This window comes from Musca domestica, unplaced genomic scaffold (assembly GCF_030504385.1).
Source record: "Musca domestica strain aabys unplaced genomic scaffold, Musca_domestica.polishedcontigs.V.1.1 24, whole genome shotgun sequence".
Lineage (NCBI taxonomy): Eukaryota > Metazoa > Arthropoda > Insecta > Diptera > Muscidae > Musca > Musca domestica.
The window spans coordinates 2,835,710-2,860,721 of record NW_026712272.1 but is presented as its reverse complement, the minus strand read 5'-3'; the positions used below and the strand labels follow the sequence as shown (position 1 = coordinate 2,860,721).

The following is a 25,012-nucleotide window of genomic DNA, read 5'->3' as shown; positions in this document are numbered from 1 at the left end:
AGCAAATAACAGAGCTCTGTTAACGATAACAGAACTACATGAAAATAGCTATTTTTTCTTAAAATACTTTGTTTTTTTCCTATTTTTATACACAGCCTATGACAAAAAATTGTCTGTGCAGGATCACGACTTCGTATAGCCCTCATATAACGGTACCTCAGGATATTCGCTATTTTGATGATTTTAGCGACATTATTCAACGGAAATGTTTCAAATTTGGTATTTGAATTTCGTAGTGGATACTATAGCATATGAGAGAAAATTGTATGTGCAGGTCTACTTGTTCGTATAGCCACCATATAACGGTACCTCCCGATATTCGGTATTTTGATGATTTTGCCGACATTATTCACCGGAATTGTTTCAAATTTGGTATTTTAAGTTCGTAATGGATGCTACAGCCTATGACAGAAAATTGTCTGTGCACGTCCACGTCTTCGTATAGCCCCCATATAACGGTACCTCCCGATATTCGGTATTTTGATTATTTAAGCCACATTATTCATCCGAATTGTTGCAAATTTGGTATTTAATGTTCGTAGTGGATTTTACAGCCTATGACAGAAAATTGTCTGCGCAGGACCACGTCTTCGTATAGCCCTCATATGACGGTACCTCACGATATTCGGAATTTTGATGATTTTAGCGACATTATTCATCGGAATTGTTTCAAATTTGGTATTTGAAGTTCGTAGTGGATTTTACAGCCTATGACAGAAAATTGTCTGTGAAGGTCAACGTCTTCGTATAGCCCCCATATAACGGTACCTCCCGATATTCGGTATTTTGTTGATTTAAGCGACATTATTCACCGGAATTGTTTCAAATTTGGTATTTTAAGTTCGTAGTGGATACTTCAGCCTATGACAGAAAATTGTCTGTGCAGGTCCCCGTTTTGGTATAGCCACGGTACCTCTCTATATTCGGTATTTTGATGATTTTATCTACATTATTCGCCGTTTTTTTTCGCATTTGAATATTGTAATGGCTTATGACGAAAGTTGCCTATGCAGGTCCATGACGTCGTATAGACCCTAATATTACGGCTACATTCGGTAGAAGTAGATTTTAAGAGATTTTTTTCAACAAAATTTTATAAAAGATTTTTTTTTTTGAAAATTGCCAAATTTGTTCCATATTGTGGAGGGTATTTAAAGTTCAGCCTGGCCGAACGTACAGCTATTTTAGTTGTTTAAAATTAAAAGGATAATAAACCCTGTTACCTATCTTTTGTGGCAGAAGCAGTTTCGATGACCCAATGCCACCCAGAAAAATTATACCGGCTCAAACATTTCCGAAAAATTCAATCATTTATCAAAGAATTTCACCAGAAAGGATCATATACTTCGGAATCGGTGCGAACTTTCTAATATTTTTATAATGGCTATGAATAGTACTCTTGGCAATGAACAGTACTCTTGAGCTTTTCATTGGTACCCATAAAGGAAGAATTTTCAATAAAGACACGGATGCCATTGAATTATGCTTTTTAAAGGAATTCTTCGAAAATAATAAAATTTCTCAGAATCGACCCGAATTTCTTATCATTTTTCTAAATCCAATGGGTAGTACTCTTTATAAGCATTCCATTAATAAGCATATTGGGCAGTTTTGAAAACTCCAAAAAATATAAAAAAAAAAACGATAATTCTGTTAACGTTGCCAGAGTTCTGTTATCTGTTCTGTTAAAAAATTGTGGTTTGTATCTTTGCTAGTTAGCTCCGGAACTTATCGTAACAGACCCACTTAAGAGCCGGAGTTTTGGTTAAATTTGTTGTGACCCAAACGTCTTAACTTTGGCCCACATTGGTAGAGTTTCCTACCATAATGGGTAGGTTTTATAATGCTTTTGAAACGTCGAACCATTTTCATTATGAACCCCATTCCCACATTAAAGCGTATCCTCTAAAAAAACGTCTAAATGCTTCTCCTCTAAACTCTCCAAGGCCATGAATTCACTCATCGCTGTCAGAATATGTCTTTGAGTTCGACGTGTGGCTGGGAATTTTTATTTTCACACCTACGCCAGCCACCACAGACACACACACACACACACAAACCCACATAACAGCCAGTTAGTCTCAATTCCTCAATCATACATTCATTCACTCACTCGCTCGCTCACTTAAACATAAACTTACAAATGCAGCCAAGCTGCCAGTCATTTAGCCTTCCAGTCAGCCAACCAAACAGCCGCGGTGTTTGTTTGTCAGATCGTGTGTCAAAGTCCTTCGGTACACACTTAGGCAATAAACAGGCAATTGTGTCTCATCTTTTTCTCAGTCGTCATTAAAGAAGAAGCAGAAGTAGCAGTTGAAGAAGAAGAGTTTGGCTGTTACATTTGCCAGCAAGCGAAGAGTCTAGCCTGCCAGGCCGAGCTTCACTAGCAGACGACAGAAAGAAGCGTCACTGTGTTGGGGGGGCATGAGTGGCTATGTGCGTGTGCAGTTATGTTTCCTTTTTCCGTTTAGGACATTGACTTTGCTTGTAGGGGCTCATAAATATATGAGTCTGTATGAATGTATAGCCACACATGTGTATGTGTTTACACATGTGTGTGTTTGTGTGTTTACGTTGTGTGAATCAAAGTGGTAAATTGTTGATGAAAGAAGAACAGATTTTTTTCATTTATTTTTTTATTTTTTTTTTCGTATTTCCTCTGGCATTCACAGAATATTATATTTTACAATTTTGATATTTTCGAGTTGTTGTTGCTGCTGTTGTCGTTACATTTTCACACATCTTCTGCATCCTGGCCTGACATTAAAATCGTTGTAATTCGTATATGATGTTTGCGTAATAACATTATGAGAATATGTGTGAGAGAGTCTGTGTATGTGTGGTGAGAAGGCGTTGTTAAAACGTTTGAAATGAATTCAATTAATGTCTACATTTGGGATGTAATTATAAAACGAGAGGAAATTAAAGCCTACTACTAGGCGTCACAAACACATATGAAATTCAAATTTTGTAATATTTTTAGGAGCCACAACATAATGTAATAATAATAATAGGAATAATAATAATAATATTTTGTTGTTGCAAAATGGTCTGGCTTTATCCCTTTATTGTTGTTTTTATAAAAACAACGTTAATAATAATAATAATAATAATATTAATAATAATAATAATAATAATAATAATAATAATAATAATAATAATAATAATAATAATAATAATAATAATAATAATAATAATAATAATAATAATAATAATTATAATAATAATAATAATAATAATAATAATAATAATAATAATAATAATAATAATAATAATAATAACAGTAATAATAATAATAACAATAATATTAATAATAATAATAATAATAATAATAATAATAATAATAATAATAATAATAATAATAATAATAATAATAATAATAATAATAATAATACTAATAATAATAATAATAATAATAATAACAATAATAACAATAATAATACCAATAATACTACTACTAGGCGTCACAAACACATATGAAATTCAAATTTTGTAATATTTTTAGGAGCCACAAAATAATGTAATAATAATAATAGGAATAATAATAATAATAATAATAATAATAATAATAACAATAATAATAATAATAATAATAATAATAATAATATTTTGTTGTTGCAAAATGGTCTGGCTTTATCCCTTTATTGTTGTTTTTATAAAAACAACGTTAATAATAATAATAGTAATAATAATAATAATAATAATAATAATAATAATAATAATAATAATAATAATAATAATAATAATAATAATAATAACAATAATAATAATAATAATAATAATAATAATAATAATAATAATAATAACAATAATAACAATAACAATAATAATAATAATAATAACAATAATAATAATAATAATAATAATAATAATAATAATAATAATAATAATAATAATAATAATAATAATAATAATAACAATAATAACAATAACAATAATAATAATAATAATAATAATAATAATAATAATAATAATAATAATAATAATAAATTAATATATAACAAACTATAATAAAAAATAATAATTATATAATAAAACAAGTAAGCAAAGGCTACAGTCGAGCGGGGCCGACCGTTGAATACCCTACAACACTATAATAAACCATACATTTTATATAGGCGAGATACTCGAAAGAATTCCACAAGATATTGTGACAAGTAATAAAAGAAAACCATCAGGTTCCGTTCTCTAATTTTCGAATAATAGCAACTTAAACTAATTTGCTCATTTCCAATTTATTGGAAGATGTTGCACGTAAATGGTCTTCCTAGATCTGGAACCAATATTTCCCAAAGACCTATAATCTCTCAGAAGTGGCAAAAGATTAACATTTATTATTGGTTTTTGACTGAAACGCATCTATATGAGATACAGACATTTGGCTATATTCTTCAACGAAATCAGCGTTAACGAAATAGTCAGAAGTGCGTCTTTCCTGTATTTGTGAATTCTCCAAAAAGTCACTGGAATGGACATTTTCGTATTTTGTCTACAAAAGTTGGCAAACTATTTCACACATTGAATTTTTTTGGATGGCTACTAAAACTGCTTGGCTTTTGCAATGTCCGGTAACCCCCATTCGAATGTGCGTGAGGTTCGGGCGATAATTACGACCTGCTGACAATTTTTCAGTTTTTTGGTCCATTTCAACCCCTAAATATATGGCGATCATCTCCAAAAAGAGTAGGCTTCTATTCTGACCCTCATCTTATCTCCATGCAAAATTTCGTAAGGATCGGGCCATAAATGCGATCTGTATATGATATCCTGATATCCTAACTACTTAGTTTTGTTAGCTGTAGAAATATTACCAAATGTTTAATTCAAAATGAAAATAAGCCAAAAATATGACAAAATTGAAAAATTATGAGAAAATTTTACAAAATCAATATTTTCATCTTTAGAGAGATATTTTTATGCGATTTTTAGACGTTGTTTCTTTCCTGCCAAGAGACCATTCTGAATTAATGAGAACTGTCGAAATCAGTTCAGCCGTTCTCGACATATAAGAGATTTTTCAAGCATATATTCTTTGATAGACATATATATCGCACATATTTTGCTATATATCCGATTTGTTGGATGTTAACATCAATGTAAAGATCAGGAGTAACCTTGTCATGGCTTTGTGAATTCGTCGCGATTTAAAATATTCGCGGTTTAATGAAAAAATTTGAATTTTTTCAACACAAAAGATATGGTCTATTTTACCCGCTAAATATTATCCGATGACCACCCAAATAGGTAGGCTTCTTCCCCGCCCTAAACTCTAGCTACATGCGAAATTCCGCGTCGATTGGACTATAATTGTGACCTGTATAGCTACTGCAAAATCCGACATTTTTTCAGTATTTGGTCCATTTCAACCCCTAAACATTTGGCGATCATCTCCAAAAGAAATAGGGTCCTATTCTGACCCCAGACCCACCTCCATTCTAAATTTCGTGAAGATCGGGCCATAATTGCGACCTGTAGAGTGATTACAAATTAACATGGACAGACGGACAGACAGACGGACGGACATACATAGCTAGATCGACTCAGCTCGGCGAGCTAGGAAGATCCATATATACTTTCCTATGTGGGAAATCAATATTTCGAGGTGTTACATAATTTTTGGGCCAATCAAACTCATAATACCCCCAACACATAGTGTTGTAGGGTATAAATATGTAATAATTAATGCATTAATTCTATTTTTTTTTTTTTTTTTTTTTTTGAAAGGCTATAAGATAAGCTATAAGTCGCTATAAGCTATGTTTAAACAACATTTAAGGCCTATCATAGCAAAAATTATACATTTTAGGGATTTCCTTTCAAGGCCATTAATTTCAAACAATAATCTAAATTTCGATAACCAAAATTTAATTTCAGCAATAATATAATTGTTTAAAAAAATATTTTTTAAGGAAGTAACAATCATGGAATTGCAGCATTAGGAATGCCTAAGAATTGTTTTAAGGGACCCTGGTGTCAAAACTCGATTTTAGAAACATATTTTTGAAATTTCGTGGAAAGGCTTTTATGAAAATGTCTGCATTGAAATTGTAGAATCTTCTTAAAGAAAAAATATAAACTCGGATCTTTGTGTATATTTTTTAAAGAATTTCAGAGCAACAATTAAGAAACTTACTTAGTTACGTTGGAAATTATCGGTTGAATTTTCAAGGGATAATTGTCACTGAAGAACTGAATTCAATTTTCGATTTTCTTAAAATCTCCCAAAAGACAATGTCTCAGGCATCGCGCTAAATCTAGTGCAAATCAATATGTATTCGTACTAAAATGGTACGAAAAATACTAAAATGTAAAATTTTATACTCTCGTTTGTCCTAACGAAGTGAGCTGAAATTTGGCATGACAGTCACCGATGGACTACTAAGGATGTTACAAAGGTTTTTGGAATTTCCAACTCTAAAGTTACGAACAGTTCTAATATTGTACTAAACTTAAAAATGGTATTATGTGAACGGATAGATCTAAAAAATTTAAATTTGCTATGAGAATCAAGGCTGGAAGTATGTTTGATATATAAAGGTTGTTTTGGAAACTTGTACTTAAATGATACGAAAAGTGCTAAAATGTACTGAATATTTAAAACTATGTATTAGACAAATAAACTAGAATTCTGAAATTTAGAATAATAGTCACTGATAGAGTGCAGAATAGATGTGCCAAAGGGTTTTTGGAAATTACAATTTTAAGGTTACGAAAAGTTCTAAAATGAAAGTAAACTTCTAAAATTGTACCATTTGGTATTATGTGAATGGATAGAGCTAAAAACTTGAAATTTGGTAAAAGAATCAAGGTTGGAAAGCAAGCTTGATAGATGAAGGAGGTTTTAGATATGTGTACTAAGTGTGAACTTTACCAAATGGTACTAAATTTTAAACAGTCTGATTAAACGGTGCAGGAATGAAGATGGAATTTTGAAATTTCATATTAGGGTCCCTTTTGGGTGTACGTTCGTGATAATGAGGTCGTTTCAAACATGTGAACTATCATTGTATGAAAAGTACTGAAAAGTACTATATTTGGTATTGGGTGAAGGTGCAGAGATACATATGATATACAATTCTTAAATCTGTGTTTAAGATTTGACGGTGGTTTGAAAATGTGTCTTATATTTGAACGAAACATTTGTACTAAATGTGGTATTGGGTATTGGTATAGAGCCGGAATCTCGAAATTTGATATGTATGTTACTGCTGGTCGAGATTTGGCAATGGAAGAAATGAAAACAGAGCTGAAATCCCGAAATTTCATATTGAGGTCTCTGTTGGTATCTGGGATTGAGGTGGGTAGGAAATGTTCACTATAAGTGCATGAAAAGTACTAATTTTGATATTAGGTAAGGGAATAGAGCTGGAATGGGTGGGATTGAAATATGTAGACGATTTTGCAAATGTGAACTATATTTGTACGAAAAGTACTAAATGGTACTAAGCTTGGTACTGGGTGACGGGATAGGGCTGGAATTACGAAATTTGATATTGAGGTCTCTCTTGGTATATGGAGTTGAGATATGATGGTGGTTTGAGCAATGTGTACTTTTATTATACGAAAAGTACTAAATAGTACCAAATTTGATATTGTGTGAAGCAATAGAGCTGAAATCCTGAAATTTGATATAGATGTCACTGTTAGTGTCTGTAGTTGAGAGAAAGAGCTGGTTTTGGAAATGCGTGATATAATTGTACAAAATGGTACTAAATTTGACAATGGATGAGATTACTGAGCTGAAATCCCTAAATTTTGATATTAAGGTCACTGTTGCCATCTGAGATTGAGATATGGAGATTGTTTTGAAAATGCGTACTTTAACTGTACGAAAAGAACAAAATGTTACTAACGTAGGCATTGGGTGAAAGGATAAAACTGAAATCCCAAAATTCGAAATAGATGTCACTGTACGTACGGAATTCGGAATTTCAGCTCAATGGGATAGAGATGATATGAGATGACATTTTGTATCGAAATCACTGTTGGCGTATAGGGCAGAGAGAAGGGGGTGATTTTGGAAAGGTGTAGTATTATTGTACGAAAAGTATGGTAATAAATTTGGGTTTAGGTCCTGGAATACTAAAATTTGATATGAAGTCCACTATTGGTTTCCATCATTGGGATATGGTAGTGGCCAGATTTTGTTAAGCAAGACGTGCTTCTAAAAATGTCAATGTATGAAGTTTTGTTTGAAAATAGTAATAGAACAAATTGTTCATTTTGAGTACGAAAATGAACTGGTGGAACGAATCTAAAATTTTAAGATGGACTTTTCGCTGTTGAAGTGGCGGGAGGTCGAAATTATTATCCGATTGAGATGAGATTCTTCCAACAATAACTGTTTGGCCTAAGGACGACCTTATCGAAATTGGTGAAAATCGGTTCATATTTAGATATAGCTCCCACATATATCTTCAACCGATTTCTGGTTAATTGTGCACCAAATGGCCAATATCAGTCGAAATGACCTGAATTTAGGCATATCCAGTCGAATTCAGTCTAGATGCAAGTACATCAAATTTGGTAAAAATCGGTTGAGATATAGCTATAGCCCCCATATATATGTTTCATCCGATTTGGTGTTTAAATCCCTCATATTCGTTATATGCACTCGACAAAAATGATATTTGGTACCAGATATCACATAGAGCTCGAAAATACCTCCGCCTAATTTTATCAAGATCGGATTTTATCAAATCGGATATTTTTATCCGATTTAGGTATATTGTAAACCAAATGATTAATATCAGCCCAAATGGAGTGAATTGTTGCACTTCTGACCAAATTCATCCTAAAAGCATGTCCTTCAAATTTGGGTATTTGCATTATATGCAAACAACAGCAATAATATTTGATTCTGGATATCCGATACAACTCGAAAATACCTTTGCCAAAGTTTATCGAGATCATTTCGGATTGTTATATAGCTTCGATATGATATATAATATCAGCCGAAACTGGATAAATTTCTTCATATTCGATCGAATTTTTCCACTTGGTGAATCACTGTCCGGTATATCTATTGCTCCAATAAATATTGTTTAATACAATCCTTATCGAAGTCAAATCATGCACTACACAACAATTTGATTTGGTACTAGAGGTATCGAGGCCTCTGTCAAATTTGTTGAACACCTATTCAGAGTTGGATATAGTTCCCAAATTGTGACTACTCTAAAACCATGATTCGCACTCAAATAATGTTCATAGTTGGTAAGATCTGATTCATATAAATTCTCAATAATTATTTTTTTTTGTTACGGGAGCTCTGTTAAGTACGCACAGGGGTGTAGAATATTATAAATTCGGACCTGCCCCACTTTTGACCTTTCCCTACTGGTTTTATTTTTATTTGTTCTATGAAAATTTCAAATGAAAAATATTTTTTTATTATAATTTCCATTTCAAATTTTCATAGAACAGCAATTAAACATCCGGTTTAAATATTGATTTTTTTGATATTTTATCAAATGATTTTAACTCACGACACTAACCTTGTGTATTATTCTGAAGTAATTTCTTGTATTTAAAAGCCTTTTCAAATTTATTAACAAAAACTGAGAAAAACTTAAACTTGGATTTGGTCATATCACAATTAAAACGTTTTTAATATTTAATTTTAAGCCGCTCTATAGCCATAATTTTTATAAACGACAAATTTACTTTCCTTTGATTTTTAAAATTTTATGTTTTCAATTTTTTATTGTTTTACGAACTTTAAAAAGTGAATTTATTCAATTTTTATCTCACTGAACTTTAATATTTTAAATTCTCATAATTGCAATTGAAAATTGAATTCTTTGCCATTTCACGTGCACAACACCTTTTTATTATTTATAATTCATATCTCTGATTTTTTTGTTTATTCCTTTTGTTTCTCTCTCCGCACACACAACTTTTGTATGCAATTTCCCGCTTTATGTTATTCCTTGTATTTATAATTTTTGTTTCGTTTCGTATCGCTTTGGTTTGTTTGTTTTATTATCTTTTGTCGTCGTGCATATAATTTACGACGGGTACGGATGCGTTCTTTCCGGAGCGCGTTGTTCATTTGAATATTAATGTCGCTGTCACAGCTGTTAAATGCAATATTTTGTTGCCAGCGATTTCATTGTCAAGTGCACAAAACACACGGAGGGCAGGAATAAATCGGAAAAGCTTTAAAGGCAACACAATGAGGAATGGAGGAAGTTCTTTGGACGACAAAAAGCCAAGACATAATCCAGATATGGGGGCATTGTTATTGTATGAAATTTGTGACACCCTGCTAATGGTATCATGTTCGTGAACCTAATGGTGGGCAAATTTATATTGTTAGTTTCTTTGATTGACGTATAGATGTCGATGTTGCAAGTTTACAGATGCAATGGTATTAAGAAAGTAAAATGGATGGCAGTTGTTGGTGGACTATTATGGGCAATTTTTAGAAATTCGTAAAAAATATACTAAAAAGATTTAAGGGCAGATTTTTGGATTAATATTATATATTCTTGAAATCAAAATCTTTAAATTTCAGGTATGGATCGCTATTGATCTGAGATATTGAATAAGACAGCGTTTTAGAAAATTCGTGCTAATAACTGTTGTCTTGGACTAAATTTCTAAAATCTTCAAATTTTGCATACAGGTCTCTATAATGAGAGATATTTGATACTGTATGTTTTCCGCCAATTCATATTGAAAATTACTAAAAACCGTGTTTTTTTGAACAATAAATATTTTTAGACCAGAAAACTTCAAATTTTCCACGTAAGTCACTCATGATATGAGACTTTAAATATGGTGACGTTCTTCGGAAATTTCGTACAAAGAAAGTACTAAATTTCGGGATTCCAGCTCTATCTTTTCACCCAATAAACAATTTAGTACCACCTAATACTTTTCGAGCAATAATTATACACATTTCCAAAATCACCTCCTTAACTTAACCCAAGGACAACAACAGTGACATCTATAAAAATTTCAGGATTTCAGTTCTTTAATTTCCTTCATAGTCAAATTTAGTACCATTTGGTGCAATTATGATACCCAACTCCTTCTCTCAATTTGATGATTCCCGACCAATCCCTTTACCCAATACAAAATTTAGTACCATTTAGTGCAAATATAGTACGCATATCCAAAACCACATTCTTCTTAACCACAGATACCAACAGAGACCTCAATTTCATATTTGTAGTACCGCTTTAACCATATCCAAATCTCCCCCAAATTTCAAATACAGATGCTACGAGTAATCTAAAAAAAAAATTTTATAGTTTTATCGCTATCCATTCGACCAAGACCAAATTTAGTACCATTTAGTAGTTTTCGTACAATTATAGTACACATGTCCGAAACCATTTTTATATCTTAACTACAGATACCAACAGTTATCTGAACATAAAATTTCAGAATTTAATCTTTATTAGTTCTTTTTTTTTAAAAAAAAGACCACCTCCATATTTCAATGTCAGATACACCTCAATATAAAATTTCGGGATTCTAGCTCTATTCCTTTACCCAACACCGTATTTAGCACTTTTCGTAAAATTATAGTACTCCGTTTCGAAAGCACCTACATATGTCCAGTCAACACATGAACAACGGTCCAGATACAAAATTTCAGATTTCAATCACAATCTGTTCAACAATACCAAATTGTACCAAATATAGTACTATTTAGTACTTTTCTTCCACATTTCCAAAATCACCTCCATATCTCAATTCCAGATACTTCAAGCTCTCAATCCTTCACCCAATACCCAATTTGGTACCACTAAGTACTTTTTCGTACAATTATGCTACCCATTTCTAATACCACCGGCATATCGTAACCACAGCCAACAGCAATAGCATATATATCAAATTTCAGGATATCAGCTCTATTCCTTCACCTAATACCAAATTTAGTACCATTAGGTACAGTTCGTACAATTTAAGTACCCATTTCGGAAAAACCTCCATATCTTAATTCCACATACCGATAGAGACCTTAATATCATATTTAAGGATTCCAGCCCTATACCTTCACCCAATGCCAAATTTATTACTTTTCGTAAAAGTATAGGACGCATATCCAAAACCACCTTAAATATCAAATTTCAGAATTTATTTTCCAACCCTTCACCCAATAGCAAATATCGTACCATTCAGTCAAGACTACACAAAAAACAACGACCCTAATGACAAATTTCAGATTTCAAGCACTACCTGTTCATTTCAAGTTTCCGCCCTTATCGGCTCGCTCAAATACAAATTGTACAAAATGTAGTACCATTTAGTACATATAAGTACGGATTTCAAGAAGTATTTATATGCCTCAGTCCTACAAATTTCAGCATTCCAAATCTATTGGTTCTCCCAACATTTAAAATGTACCAAATTTAGTACCATATAGTACACATAAGCACGAATTTACAAAACTACCAATATACCTCAGTCCTAGAACAAAATAATAATTTTATTTCTAAAATTTAGAACTCCAGCTCTATCGGTTCGCTCAAATGGAAATTGTACCAATTTAAGTACCATTTAGTACTTTTCGTGAACATAAGTACAAATTTGGAAAAACTCCTACATAACCCAATATTACACTCCGCCAGTAATGTTAATTTAAATTTCAGGATTCCAGCTCCATCCGTTCCCATAAATGCAAATTGAACTAAATTTAGTACCGTTTGGTACTTTTCGAATATATTAGTTCTCAAAACTACCTCCTTATGCCGAATAAACTCCTCAATCTTGATCCCCGTTCCGAATTTCAAGTTTTTAGCTCTAACCGTCCACATGATACGAAATTTTACCAAATGTAGTACATTTTAGTACTTTTCGTACAGACATAGTGTCATTTTCCAAAAACCCTTTGGTACATCTATCATACATTCATCAGTGATCCTCATTCCAAATTTAAGAGTTCTAGCTCTACTGCTTCCTGAAATACAAAGGGTGCCATATTTAGCGCCTGTTAATAAACCCAGTCTTTCCTTCGGACCAAGAGTGATCCTTACCAAAAATTTCAAGATTCTAGCTTGTCAGTCAGTTACTGTATCCTTGTAGAAGAATGCCCAATCCTTAAGATTTGATATTGCATCCGGCCCAACTTCACCTAAAAATGCTTTTTATTGTTTAATTAAATTTGTTCGGGCCACTCTAATATCAACTCTTCTTTCCCCTCCCAATAATTATTTGAATCTTTCATTGAAGACTTTTTAAAATTTATTTTTCAATTTCCATTCACATAAACATCTTATTATGAAAATGTTTAATTGATATTTCGTTCACTTAAAATCCCCTTTCATCTGCCCTCCTCCCCCTAGCTTTCAAATAAAATCAGCATGAAAATCATGCTGTTTAAATGTGTTTTTGTTATTGGCTAGGAAGAACATGTTGTATTTGTTTGTAAACAAACACTCACACACACAAACACAAATCTAAACAGACTGCCGCTCATAAATATGGAATTGTTCAGGAGCAGCCACCGTCGGACACTTTGCAACCAAACCGCATTTAGACAAATTCGAACAAATGTTTTATGGCGAAAAGACATAACCACAGCCCAGCAGGAGTTCGAAACTATTCAATGGAATAAAGTTTGATTTTGGTTCGAGAACTTGGAATGGTAAAAGGGAATAAGATGTGAAATTTAGAATTTAAAACAAAACGTTTAATATTTTTCCAAAATATTTAGTATTTAAATATTTCTTTTTTTTAATTCCATTCATTTATAAATTTAAAATTATTTTAACCAATAGTAGGCAGTCCCGAATTACGCTTATGGCATTTTTGTAATAAAAATTTTCTGGATTCGAAATCATTGCTCATCTTTCTTGGTAGAAAGGCGGTGACTTCATTGTTAGACAATGTTTAATATTAATGATTCAATATGGTTTACGAATCATGTTAGAGCCATAAGTAAAGTGGCTTCTTCACATGTGTATCTTGCATTTTAAAGCATGCTTTTAGGCGTTCCTACACAAATATTGTAATCTATATATAATATATATTTGATTATATTTCCCATACCTTTAGATATGGGCCTTTGAACCGAAAAATCAGATTCTGTTCATTTCATTAAAATAAAAAAAAATTGGATCACGTATCCGGATATATTAAGTTCGTCATTCCGTTTGTAACTCATCGAAATAATAATTTTAGAACTAAAATTCTAATACGATTTAACCCTGTCTGCCAGTCTGTCTGATCGTGTGTCCGGTTCTTCTATTCACGATAGAGCCAAAAATTTGCACAGATCAGACTTTTGTCTGCAAACAAGTCTAGTTCGAAGATGATCCACGATATCGTATAATCACCATATAACGGTCCACATCTTCGTATAGCCCTCATATAACGATAACTATCGATATTCGGTATTCTGATGATTTTAGGGACATTTAGGAACATTATTCGCCGGAATTGTTACAAATTTCGTATTTGCAGCTCGTAATGGGTACTACCAGCTATGACAAAAAATTGTCTATGTTGGTCCACGTCTTCACATAGACCACATATAGCGGCACCTCCCTTTATTTGATATTTTGATGATATTATTATTATTATTATTATTATTCACCGGAACTGTTTCCAGTTTGGTGACATTAGAGACTTTTTTTACCGGAAGTGTTTAAAAGCTCGTAATAGGTAGTGCAGCCTATGAGAAAAAATTTATTATTCAGGACAACGTCTTCGCATAGGTTTTCCTCTGAGCGGTATTTTTCGGCAAAATTTTATAGAAATTTGTCAAGTTTCTCCAAAATGGTGGGGGATATTTAAAGTTCTCCCCGTAATTTAGCTGCTTTTTAACTCCTTTCCTCCTAGGTCCTATGTCCAACACCGGGTACGAACCAAAGTTTTTTAAATTTTATTCTTTTTTAAGTTTTTTTCTTTTTTTATATAAAAAAATAATTTTAAAGAACTAAACAGAATCGGGTTATACAGATTCAAAACCCATACCACAAGAAAGATAATAACGAAAATTGTAGCATTAAGAAAAGGTCGGAGAATTTAAAGGGGTCTTTTTTTGATTTTTGGTGGTTTTATAAATAGTCCGTGTTAAAAAAATCGATAATGAAATAACTTCCGAACCGCTTTAAATAATCCCACTGTATGGATAGGTATTTACATAACCTTTCAAATTATACCCATATTGATACGGATCTTACCCGGGCCCAAATGCCAACCTCTGGAAAAAATACAGAAAATCCGAGAGTTTTTACTAAACTTAAGCTAAGCCTGATTATTGTGTTAGACTACCCTTTAATTTCTGCAGCATCCCAAAAATATATATTGGCTATTATTTTCTCCCTTAGTTTTCCAATTAACAAAAATCAGAGCGATTTAGGATTCCATTAAAATTTTAAAGTTTAAAAATACAATAACTAAAAATGCTGTCTGTTATGTATATTACTATGCATGTTGTTCGATCGAAAATTGTATCTGACTGCATTTGTCATTTTGAATGCTTCAAACTAAATTTGATGCTAAACATTTTCCCAAAATGTATTCTCTCACATTTGATTTGCTGTGATTTTGCAGCCAGTGATGGTGATTGACAACTGTGTTGTGTTATTCGATACTAATGTTTTAAGGCATGACATGTATGTTAGCCAAATTGTATATGAGGGTGTAACGAAAAATTGCAAACAGAAATATTTTTTTCAGGGGACTAGATGGGGTCTATCAAAATCCTTTTAAACGAAAAGTGGATTGTAATGGACGAATTTTTAAATTAAAGTGCTGATTGATCCACTATCAAAGACCAGACAAAACGGCTCATGCTAGAATCTTAAAATTTCCCAAGAGGGTCAATTTTGTTCCGTAGGCGTGTGATAAAGCTGGGTTTCTGGAAATTCGTACTAAAAGGGTACGAAATGTAATAAAATGTAATAATCTGTATGGGACAAACGGAATGAGCTACAGTTCTGAAAAAATATAGAAAAAATTGGAAACTCGGATTTTAAGGTTACGAAAAGTTCTAAAATCGTACTAAACTTCTAAAATGGTACCATTTGGTAATATTTGAAAGGATAGAGCTAAAAACCATAAATTTGGTATGAAAATCAACAGGGCTGTCACAAAAACCATGTCGGTTTTGCTTATTGTCGTATTTGTAAACCAATGTTGGTTTCATTTGGTGTCATGAAACCAAGTTGGTTTTGTCAATTTCGAATGTAAATAAAACTAATGTTCGAAACAGCTATTGTTGCTTACATGTGTTGTTTGTTTATTTGTCATTGAAATATCAGTAAAAGATAAATATATATATATATATATATATATATATATATATATATATATATATATATATATATATATATATATATATAAAGTAAGATGGCATCAGCAGTGGTAATTTTTGTGTTGTTGGACGAAGAATGCTCAGAAAAGGTGACGAGAAAAGCTCTTAGAGATTTCAGCAACCCACTGGAGTTGCCGGAGATAGCGTAAGTAAATTCTTTTATTGTGAACTTACTCATAAAGCTGCTTGGCAGATTTATGGTTTATGGTCCTTTAAAAATTCTTTAAAAATCCACGTTTATGGTCCTTTAAATATCCTTTAAAAATCTTTAAAAAATCCACATTTATGGTCCTTTAAATATCCTTTAAAAATCTTTAAAAAATCCACATTTATGGTCCTTTAAATATCCCTTAAAAATCTATAAAAAATCCACATTTATGGTCCTTTAAATATCCTTTAACAATTCTTTAAAAATCCACGTTTATGGTCCTTTAAATATCCTTTAAAAAATCTTTAAAAAATCCACGTTTATGGTCCTTTAAATATCCTTTAAATATCCTTTAAAAAATCTTTAAAAAATCTACGTTTATTGTCCTTTAAATATCTTTTACAAGATCTTTAAAAAATCCACGTTTATGGTCCTTTGAATATCCTTTAAAAATGCTTTAAAAGAATCCACGTTTATAGTCCTTTAAAAGTTCTTTAAAAAAATCCACGTTTATAGTCCTTTAAAAATTCTTTAAAAAATCCACGTTTATAGTACTTTGAATATCCTTTAAAAATTGTTTAAAAAATCCACATTTTAAGTCCTTTAAATATCCTTTAACAATTGTTTAAAAAATCCACATTTTAAGTTCTTTGAATATCCTTTAAAAATTGTTTAAAAAATCCAAAGGAAATGAAAAGTGGCAGCTCTAAGCAACTTGGTTTATTTCCAATAACAAAACCAATAACATTGGCTTCTATGACAACCAAAACCGATAAAATTCTAATTCGAAAAAAACCGATAACATTGATTTTCATGACACCAAATCATTTTTTCTTGTCGTTTTTAAAACCAATAGTGACAAAATTGGTTTCTATAACAGCCCTGCAAGGCTGTAATGAAAGGTGGTTTTGGAAATATGTACTAAGTTGGCGAACTGTACTAAATTTAGAAAAGTTTGGTTTAGGGTAAACAGATGAAGCTGGAATTTTAAAATTTTGTATTGGGGTCCCTCCCTGTTAGTGTTAGGTTTATGATAAACAAATGGTTTTAGAAATGTGTACTCCAATTGTACTACATTTGGTACAATTTGAACAGAAAGTGCATGAAATCTGTAATTTGGTATTAGGGACGCTATTAATGTGTATCCTGGACATATGGAGGTTGTTTCGAAAATGTGGTACTACATTTGGTATTTTCACTTTATTTAAAAGGGGGTTCTGAAATTTGAGATTTGGCTGAGAAATAGGTCCCATATTTGTACGAACAGTACTTAAATTGATATTGGTACAATATTTGGAAAGGGATAGAGATACAATTCTAAAAATTGAGATTTGGGGGAAGGGATAGAGCTGAAATCCTGAAATTTTATATGGACATCACTGTCGGTATCTGGGATTGAGATATTGAGGCAGTTTTGCAAATATGTACTGTAATTGTACGAAAAGTACTAAATAGTACAACATTTGACATTGTGTGAAGGGATGGAACTGGAATTCTGAAATATGATATCCCTGTTGGTGCATGTAGTTGAGAAAAGGTGCTGATTTTTGAAATAAGTACTGTAATTGTGCTAAGTGGTACTAAATTTGGTTTTGGTCAAAGGAATGGGGATAAAATTCTGAAATTCCATATTTAGATTAGGAACGGTATTTATGTTTGAAATTTGACTAAGATTCATAAATGCGAACTATATTTCTACGAAAAGTACTAAATGGTACTAAATTTGGTATTGGTACTATATTTGGAAAGCGTTAGTTATAAAATTCTGAATATGGAGATTTGGGTGAAGATATAGAACTGAAATCCTGAAAGTTAATACGGATGTCACTGTCGGTATCTAGGATAGAGATATGGAGGTAGTTTTGCAAATATGCACGATAATTGTACGAAAAGTACTAAACAGTACCAAATTTGGTATTGGGTGAAGGGATAGAGTTGGATTCCTGAAATATGGTATGGATCTCACTGTTGGTGCCTGAAGTTGAGAGAAGGAGCTGGATTTGGAAATGAGTAATGTAGTTGTGCTAAATGGTACTTAATTTGGTTTTGGTCGAAGGGATAGGGATAAAATTCTGAAATTACATATTTATATTACGGATGGCATCTGTGTTTGAGATTTGGCTATGGTTCAAAAATGCGTACGATATTTGTACGAAAAGTACTAAATGGTACTAAATTTGATATTTAGATGACTGATGGTATCTGTATTTTTATACCAAAAATAACACAAAAAATACAAAATTCGGTATTAGATGAACAAATACGAAAACAAAATTTTATATAGCGATAACTTATGGTGTCTAAGATTAAGATATGGAATAGTTTTGCAAATAGTTTGAAAAATCAGTTCTTAATCGACTCTTTTTTATTTATTTACTTATTTATTTATTTTTTTTTTTTTTTGTAAGATTGATGTATATTTCTAATATATTCACCCTAATATACATGATTTTCGATTCTGCCCGTAAAAGATTTGTTGTGCAAATTACAGTTTTCAAATTTAAAATTAGTTCAGTTTTTGGGAAAGTGCAATTTTGTTGACATTTAAATGAATATTGACAAGGTGCTGTCGACGATACAAAGTGAGTGATCAAAATTAACATTGTCGACAATATGTGGTTACAGCAACAGTGAATATTTTATGGAGTGATTTCAGTTTTCTTAATGGACTTTTAGTAGTGGGAGGAGTTTCAATGGCCAAAAGAACCCTAAAGGGGCTTCTATAGAAAGAAATCATTTTAGATTTGTTCAGCTGAAAGAAAAAAATTTAAAATATGTCCTTTGTTTAAATGACCTTTTAAATGTCGCCTCTGGACCGAAATTAAAAAAATATATATATTCTTAAAATCTTTTATAAAACTTAGACCTTTTGAAGGTTATCTTTCGGCAGAAGACCATAGGGTGTATTGTAACTTTTCAAGTTTTGCTTTATGGGGGTTCATTGGACACACGTCAGTCTATAGGTCTTCTATGGATAAAAATACCTCAACAACTTAAAAATGTTCTCTATTAAAATAATACAGCCAGACCGACAGATGGACGGACACCACTAGATTGTCCTAAAACGGATTTGGCCCAAAGAGACCTAGGGCCTAAAACCGCTATTTTGATGGATCACGTTTTGGCCGTAGAAAAATATATATAAACTCTTAAATCATATGGGGTATAAAATTGGTAATACGGGTTTTATATTTCAATAATAACAAGTTGAATAAAATCAGTCGGTATTGCCGGCAGCTGCATATCCTCAGCCAATGTTCGGTTATTTAAATATATTTCGGCGTTATGATTATTCAAATTGTTGATCATTCATAGGAAATGATAAATATATAAACGTTTCAGATTTGGACTATATCGACCACTTCTTTCACTTATATGAGATATTTGATAATTCTTCGAAAATTTTGAAATGTGCGTGAGGTACCCCATATAGTTGACCGACATAATATACTTCATCTAATGCATTTTTTTTTCAAATTTATGCGAATAAGGAGTAGGCCGAAATCTATCACCTTCCCACCAGAAGAAATATTGAAATGGAAGAAATATTAAAATGCGTGAATTTTACAGAATATCAAATGCTTTTTCGCATTTTAAGAGCATTTTCAAAATGTGACGAGGCAACCAAAGGAGTATGACGATATCTATTGTTTTCAAATAAAGTTGACCTAAGTTATCTACTTCATCTAATACATTTATTTCCGAATAATTTTTTCAGAAGCTAAGATAGATAAAAGAAGAAGTAGGCCGATATCTATCACCTTCCCATCAGATTTTGTGTTGGAAACATATTGAAAAGCGTGAATTTTATAAAAGATCGAAAGCTTTTGCGCCTTTTGTGGCGAGGCACCAAAAGGAGTAGGACGATATCTATTGTTTTCACACCAGAACATGTATTGCAAAAAATATTGGGATGTGTGAAACTTAAAGAGATTGGGTGCTTATTTCGCGTTTTATGAGCGTTTTGTTATTATTTTAAAGCCCTCTTTGCGGAGGGGGTACCACAAGGAGTAGACCGATATAGTTCCAGATTTCACACCTGATTTTGTGGTGTTAAAAATATTGAATTGTATGTAATTTGAAGTCAATTCAAATCTCTTTTCACATCTTGTATGAGTTACAAGTATTCAAAATTTGGATCCTTTGTGGAGGAGGGATTACGTGATGGAGTGGGACGATATCGTTCAATTTCGCACCTGACCTAAAACTGATGAAAATATTGGGATTAGCAAAGTTAAAGCAACATCGGATTATGCTTTCTCTTTCTAAGTAGCAAGATAATTCATTTGAAAATTTCGACCTTTTATAGGGGAAGTACCTTACATTGCCGATCTCCGAACTCGATCTATGTTTGATAATAATATTTCGATGTACCGAGTTTGGACCAAAACGGAAACTTCCTTCGATAGTTATCGTGCGCCCTAGCCAGCTATACAGACAGACAGAAGGACGGACGGACATCGCTAGATTGACTCCAAATGTCCTGAAAGGGATTTGGTATAAAAAGCCTAGGGTCTAAAATCGTTATTTCGATGAGTCATCAAATGATATATACCCTCTCTCTGGCCGTATCAAATGATGTATAACCTCTCTAGCTATATGTCTGAGGGTGTAAAAATCTCATATTGATCAAAGAGAGTACCCGATATATTTAAGTAGGAAATCATTGTCCGATTTTCTTCATATTTGGCACATAGTTATATTTTTGTATATTCTAGAGAAAGTGTGAAAATTTAAAATATCGATGCGCTCTATCTGGTGTTTCCCTCTCAAAGCATCAAAATTTTCCAAAAATCATTCCGATATTTCATATAAAGAGAATGGAATACCCAATATACTTCAAACTTGGTCCGTGGTAATATTTATATCAAACTTAGATCGGCAGCGCACATGTAAGAAATTGGCACATTGTTTTCCATACCTCCCTTCAAAGAATCAAAATTGTAAATCCTCTTTGGATGAAAATCTCTTAAGAACTTAAAAATGTTCTCTATGGAAAGAATACATTATTGCTTGTTATCAAGTTTCTTAAAGATTTACTAAAAAGATTCAGAGGCCTGACAGACAGACGAACGGACACGACTCCAAATGTTAGATCGACTCCAAATGTCCTGCAACGGATTTGGTCTAAAGAGGTCTAGGGCCTAAACAAATTTTCGAGAAATCATTCAGATATTTCATATAAAGAGAATTGAATATCCTATAATATTTATATCCAACTTAGATCGACAGCGCACGTGTGAGATATTGGCCCATTGCTTTCCATATCACCCCCCAAAGGATCAAAATTTTAGATCCTCTTTGGATGGAAATCTCTTAAGAACTTTAAAATGTTCTCTATGCTGGTCATCAAGTTTCCTAAAGATGTACTATAGTCTAAAAAGATTCAGAGAACTTTCCTTGATCACAGGACCCATCAAGGGTCTTTTTTTTGGAGGAGAAACCTTTGAAAGGTCTTAATGGAGAAATGACCTTCCAAAATTCTTCTATGTATAGCAGCCCTTGTATAGGTTTTCTATGCAACAGCAGAACTTATAAAATATTCTATATTCTATAAAATGTAGAGGTCTTCACTTGCCCTTTTTGCATGTTTAGAGTAGATTTACCATTTTCCATGATTCATTTACGTATATAAATTGAAATTAAGGAAAATATTTTTATAAAAAAGGCCAAAAATACATCAAAGAATTCCGTTTTAATTTATTCCAAAATTTATTTTAAATATCTTCCAAAACTTACCCCGACTGCCATTGGTTGTATTCAGTTTTTTATTCGATTTCAATTCTGTTAATGACATTTCTATGGTATCGGCATGTGTTTGAAGATTGTTTTTGGTCTGCAGGAAAAAAGAAGATGAAAAAACGAAGCAAAAAACATTAAAAGAAAAATATGAACATCCATCATAAGTAAGTTCTGCAAAGAAATAAACTTTTCCAACGCTACGGTGTGTCTTACCTTTTCAATATCATTCATCATGGCTGAACTAACTTTTGGCATTTGTTCACTTTTTCCAATGGCATTGACAATCAATTTCAAATCGTCACGGCGATCCTGTGAAGGAATAAAATGTGAGAAGAAGATGAAAAAAAAAATGAGAAAAACAATAAAAAAAGATTCTGGTGGGAAAAAAGGAATCTTTAGAAGAAGAAAAAAAATAAAAACAAACAGAGACACAAAACATGGACACTTGTCAAACAAAACCAGAACCCAGCCAGATAAGTGATGTACAAGAAGAACACAAAGTGAAATTAAATAAAACTTTGCTCATTGATAAAGTTTTTTTTGCTCTGCAAATGGACATCACGAACAGCAAGATTGAGCCACAGTGTTAAAGACAGAAACATAAAACAAGAAAACGAGGAAGTGACATTTAATGAAAATCAGAGGAGTATGGAAATGGACAAATAATTGACAATCGATGAAACTTTGAGAGGGGACTTGGGTGATTTAAAGGATTCAAGGAGGCTAAATCAAGCAAAAATTGGAAAAAATTAAGGTCCTCGGCTGGGATATTTTCAGTTCACCCAAATTTAAAAGCATTTGTAAACTGTGCGGCAAATCTTCAGTATAAAATAAAAATCCTCCAATCCACGATTACGGTTTCAAAGGGTGGGCTTCTTTTAAAAAACCTCAATTACACTATGCAACACAAAAAAAAAATAACAATTAGAGGAAAAATCCAACACATTTTTATAGTAGAGCTAAAGATATAAACCACGTGCATAGGCCTTTTGAAAGTTTGTATCGCAAAGATATCTAAAAAAATGGGAAAAGACCCGCCCCCTTCCCCCATCTTTACACATTTTTTGGAAAATTTCGGAATAAGATTTCTTAGTGTCCTTGCACTTGAGATATACAGTCTCTTCGGCAACATTACACATAACAATACAAGGATTAGTTTTAGTCTTTACACAGGACAGTAAAGGGGTAATTTTGGTCCTTTTTTTAAATATCACGAAAAATTCCCCATAAATGGGAACGTAGCACGCGAAAATATAAAAAAGTATCTTAGGTGGGCATGGGAACCTCATCCAAATAAAAAATATGAGTATGTGACAAAAATCTTCAATATAAAATTTAAAATTTCCAAATTAATAACACTGTGCAACAAAACAAATAATTAAAGAAAAAATCCAGTTATTGGATTAAGATTCCTTGGAAACCAGCCATTTTCGCTAAATAGCAATATTACAGGCAACAATAAAAGGATTGTTCTGGTCGAAATTTTTAAAATTTGGTCAATTTCTTCAAATAATGGTTAAAAACTCAATTTATACGGGATCGTAGCTAGTCACAATGTTCCACAAAGTTATTTGATATCAAACTCAGAATACATCAAAAGTCTATATCCAACTTAAAAAAAACAGATGTATACCCTCAGCCAGTTTCGTATCGGACCAAAAAAATTATGGTATTAATATTGCTAGGTGACAAGCTTTTTTTCCTTCACTTTATATGAGATATGCTACCATTTTAAGAAAGTTTTAAGATGTGCGTACCTAATGCAGATAAAAATATTGATGTAGGCAAAATTACAAGAAAATCGAAAATATATATCCAATTTTGTGCGAAATCATAAATTCCATATTCATCGCAGGCTCTGGTTGAAAGGAATATTTGGATATAGCAGGTAGTTAAGAATCACTGACATGTTTCACAAGTAATGACAGATAAAGTATTGAAAATTGTGACCCTTTTGTGGGTGAGATACCAGGGGGTTCACAGATATACATAACGTTCACAATGAATATGAAGAGAACCGGATGCTTATTTCGGATTTTATAATCATTTCAATTATTCAAAACTTTGACCCCTTGTGGGAGAGGTACCAGAAGAAATGGTCCGATCTCTACTATCTTTATAACAGATCATGCGCTTACAGAAATATTGAGATATGTTAAATCTGAATGGAATTGGATGTTAATTTCGTATTTTCTGAGCTTGGTGGATACTGAAAATTTTGATCCTTTGTGGGGAGGTACCTGAAGGAGTGGACCGATATATTCCATCTTCACTTCAGACCTTGAGTTAAAAAAAGATATTGTGATTTGTGTAACATGAAAACAATCAAACTCTCACATCACATTTTATGAGTTATAATTATTCCAAATGTTGACCTTTGGGGGGATGTAGTTGATGGAGTGGACCGATATTGTCCATTTTCGCACCTGACCTAGCACTGATGCTAATATTAGGATTTGCAAGTTGGAGTAAACTTGGATTATCCTTTCTCTTTCCGTGCAGTAAAATATATATACAAGGTGAGATGAAAAAACTGCAACCAACTTCAGACTGCTGTCATTTCTAAGCCACTCATCCGACAGCTGTTAAAATTATTCCAGTGACAGCCCATTATGATGTTTACAAGCGTACAAAAGCATTTTGGTGAGAATTTTCCGGAAAAAAAGTTATTCGTGATGGAATTCAAGCGTGATAGTGTGATTTCTTTATATTTTGCCGGAAAATCAAAAGCGGCTATCGTTAGAGCACTCCAGCATTTAAATGTGAATAAAACATCAGCAGAAAGCGTTCGAAAAGTAAAAAAGCTACATGATCGAAACCCGCGTCGCAGTGGCCAAAAAATG

The 25,012-nt window shown here is 32.3% G+C and overlaps 1 protein-coding gene across 9 annotated transcripts in view; it reads right to left on the bottom strand.

Annotated features, from left to right (window-relative positions):
• The window catches only part of LOC101893112 (dystrophin, isoforms A/C/F/G/H), a 752,562-nt gene that overhangs the window by 586,287 nt on the left and 141,263 nt on the right, over window positions 1-25,012 (bottom strand). For all 9 annotated transcript variants that reach the window (XM_059123281.1, XM_059123282.1, XM_059123286.1 and 6 more), the window contains 2 exons: window positions 22,383-22,478; window positions 22,167-22,263 (listed from right to left, as the gene is read on the bottom strand). In XM_059123281.1, coding sequence (XP_058979264.1) covers window positions 22,167-22,263; window positions 22,383-22,478 — 193 coding nt within the window. The remainder of the gene's footprint in view (window positions 1-22,166; window positions 22,264-22,382; window positions 22,479-25,012) is intronic.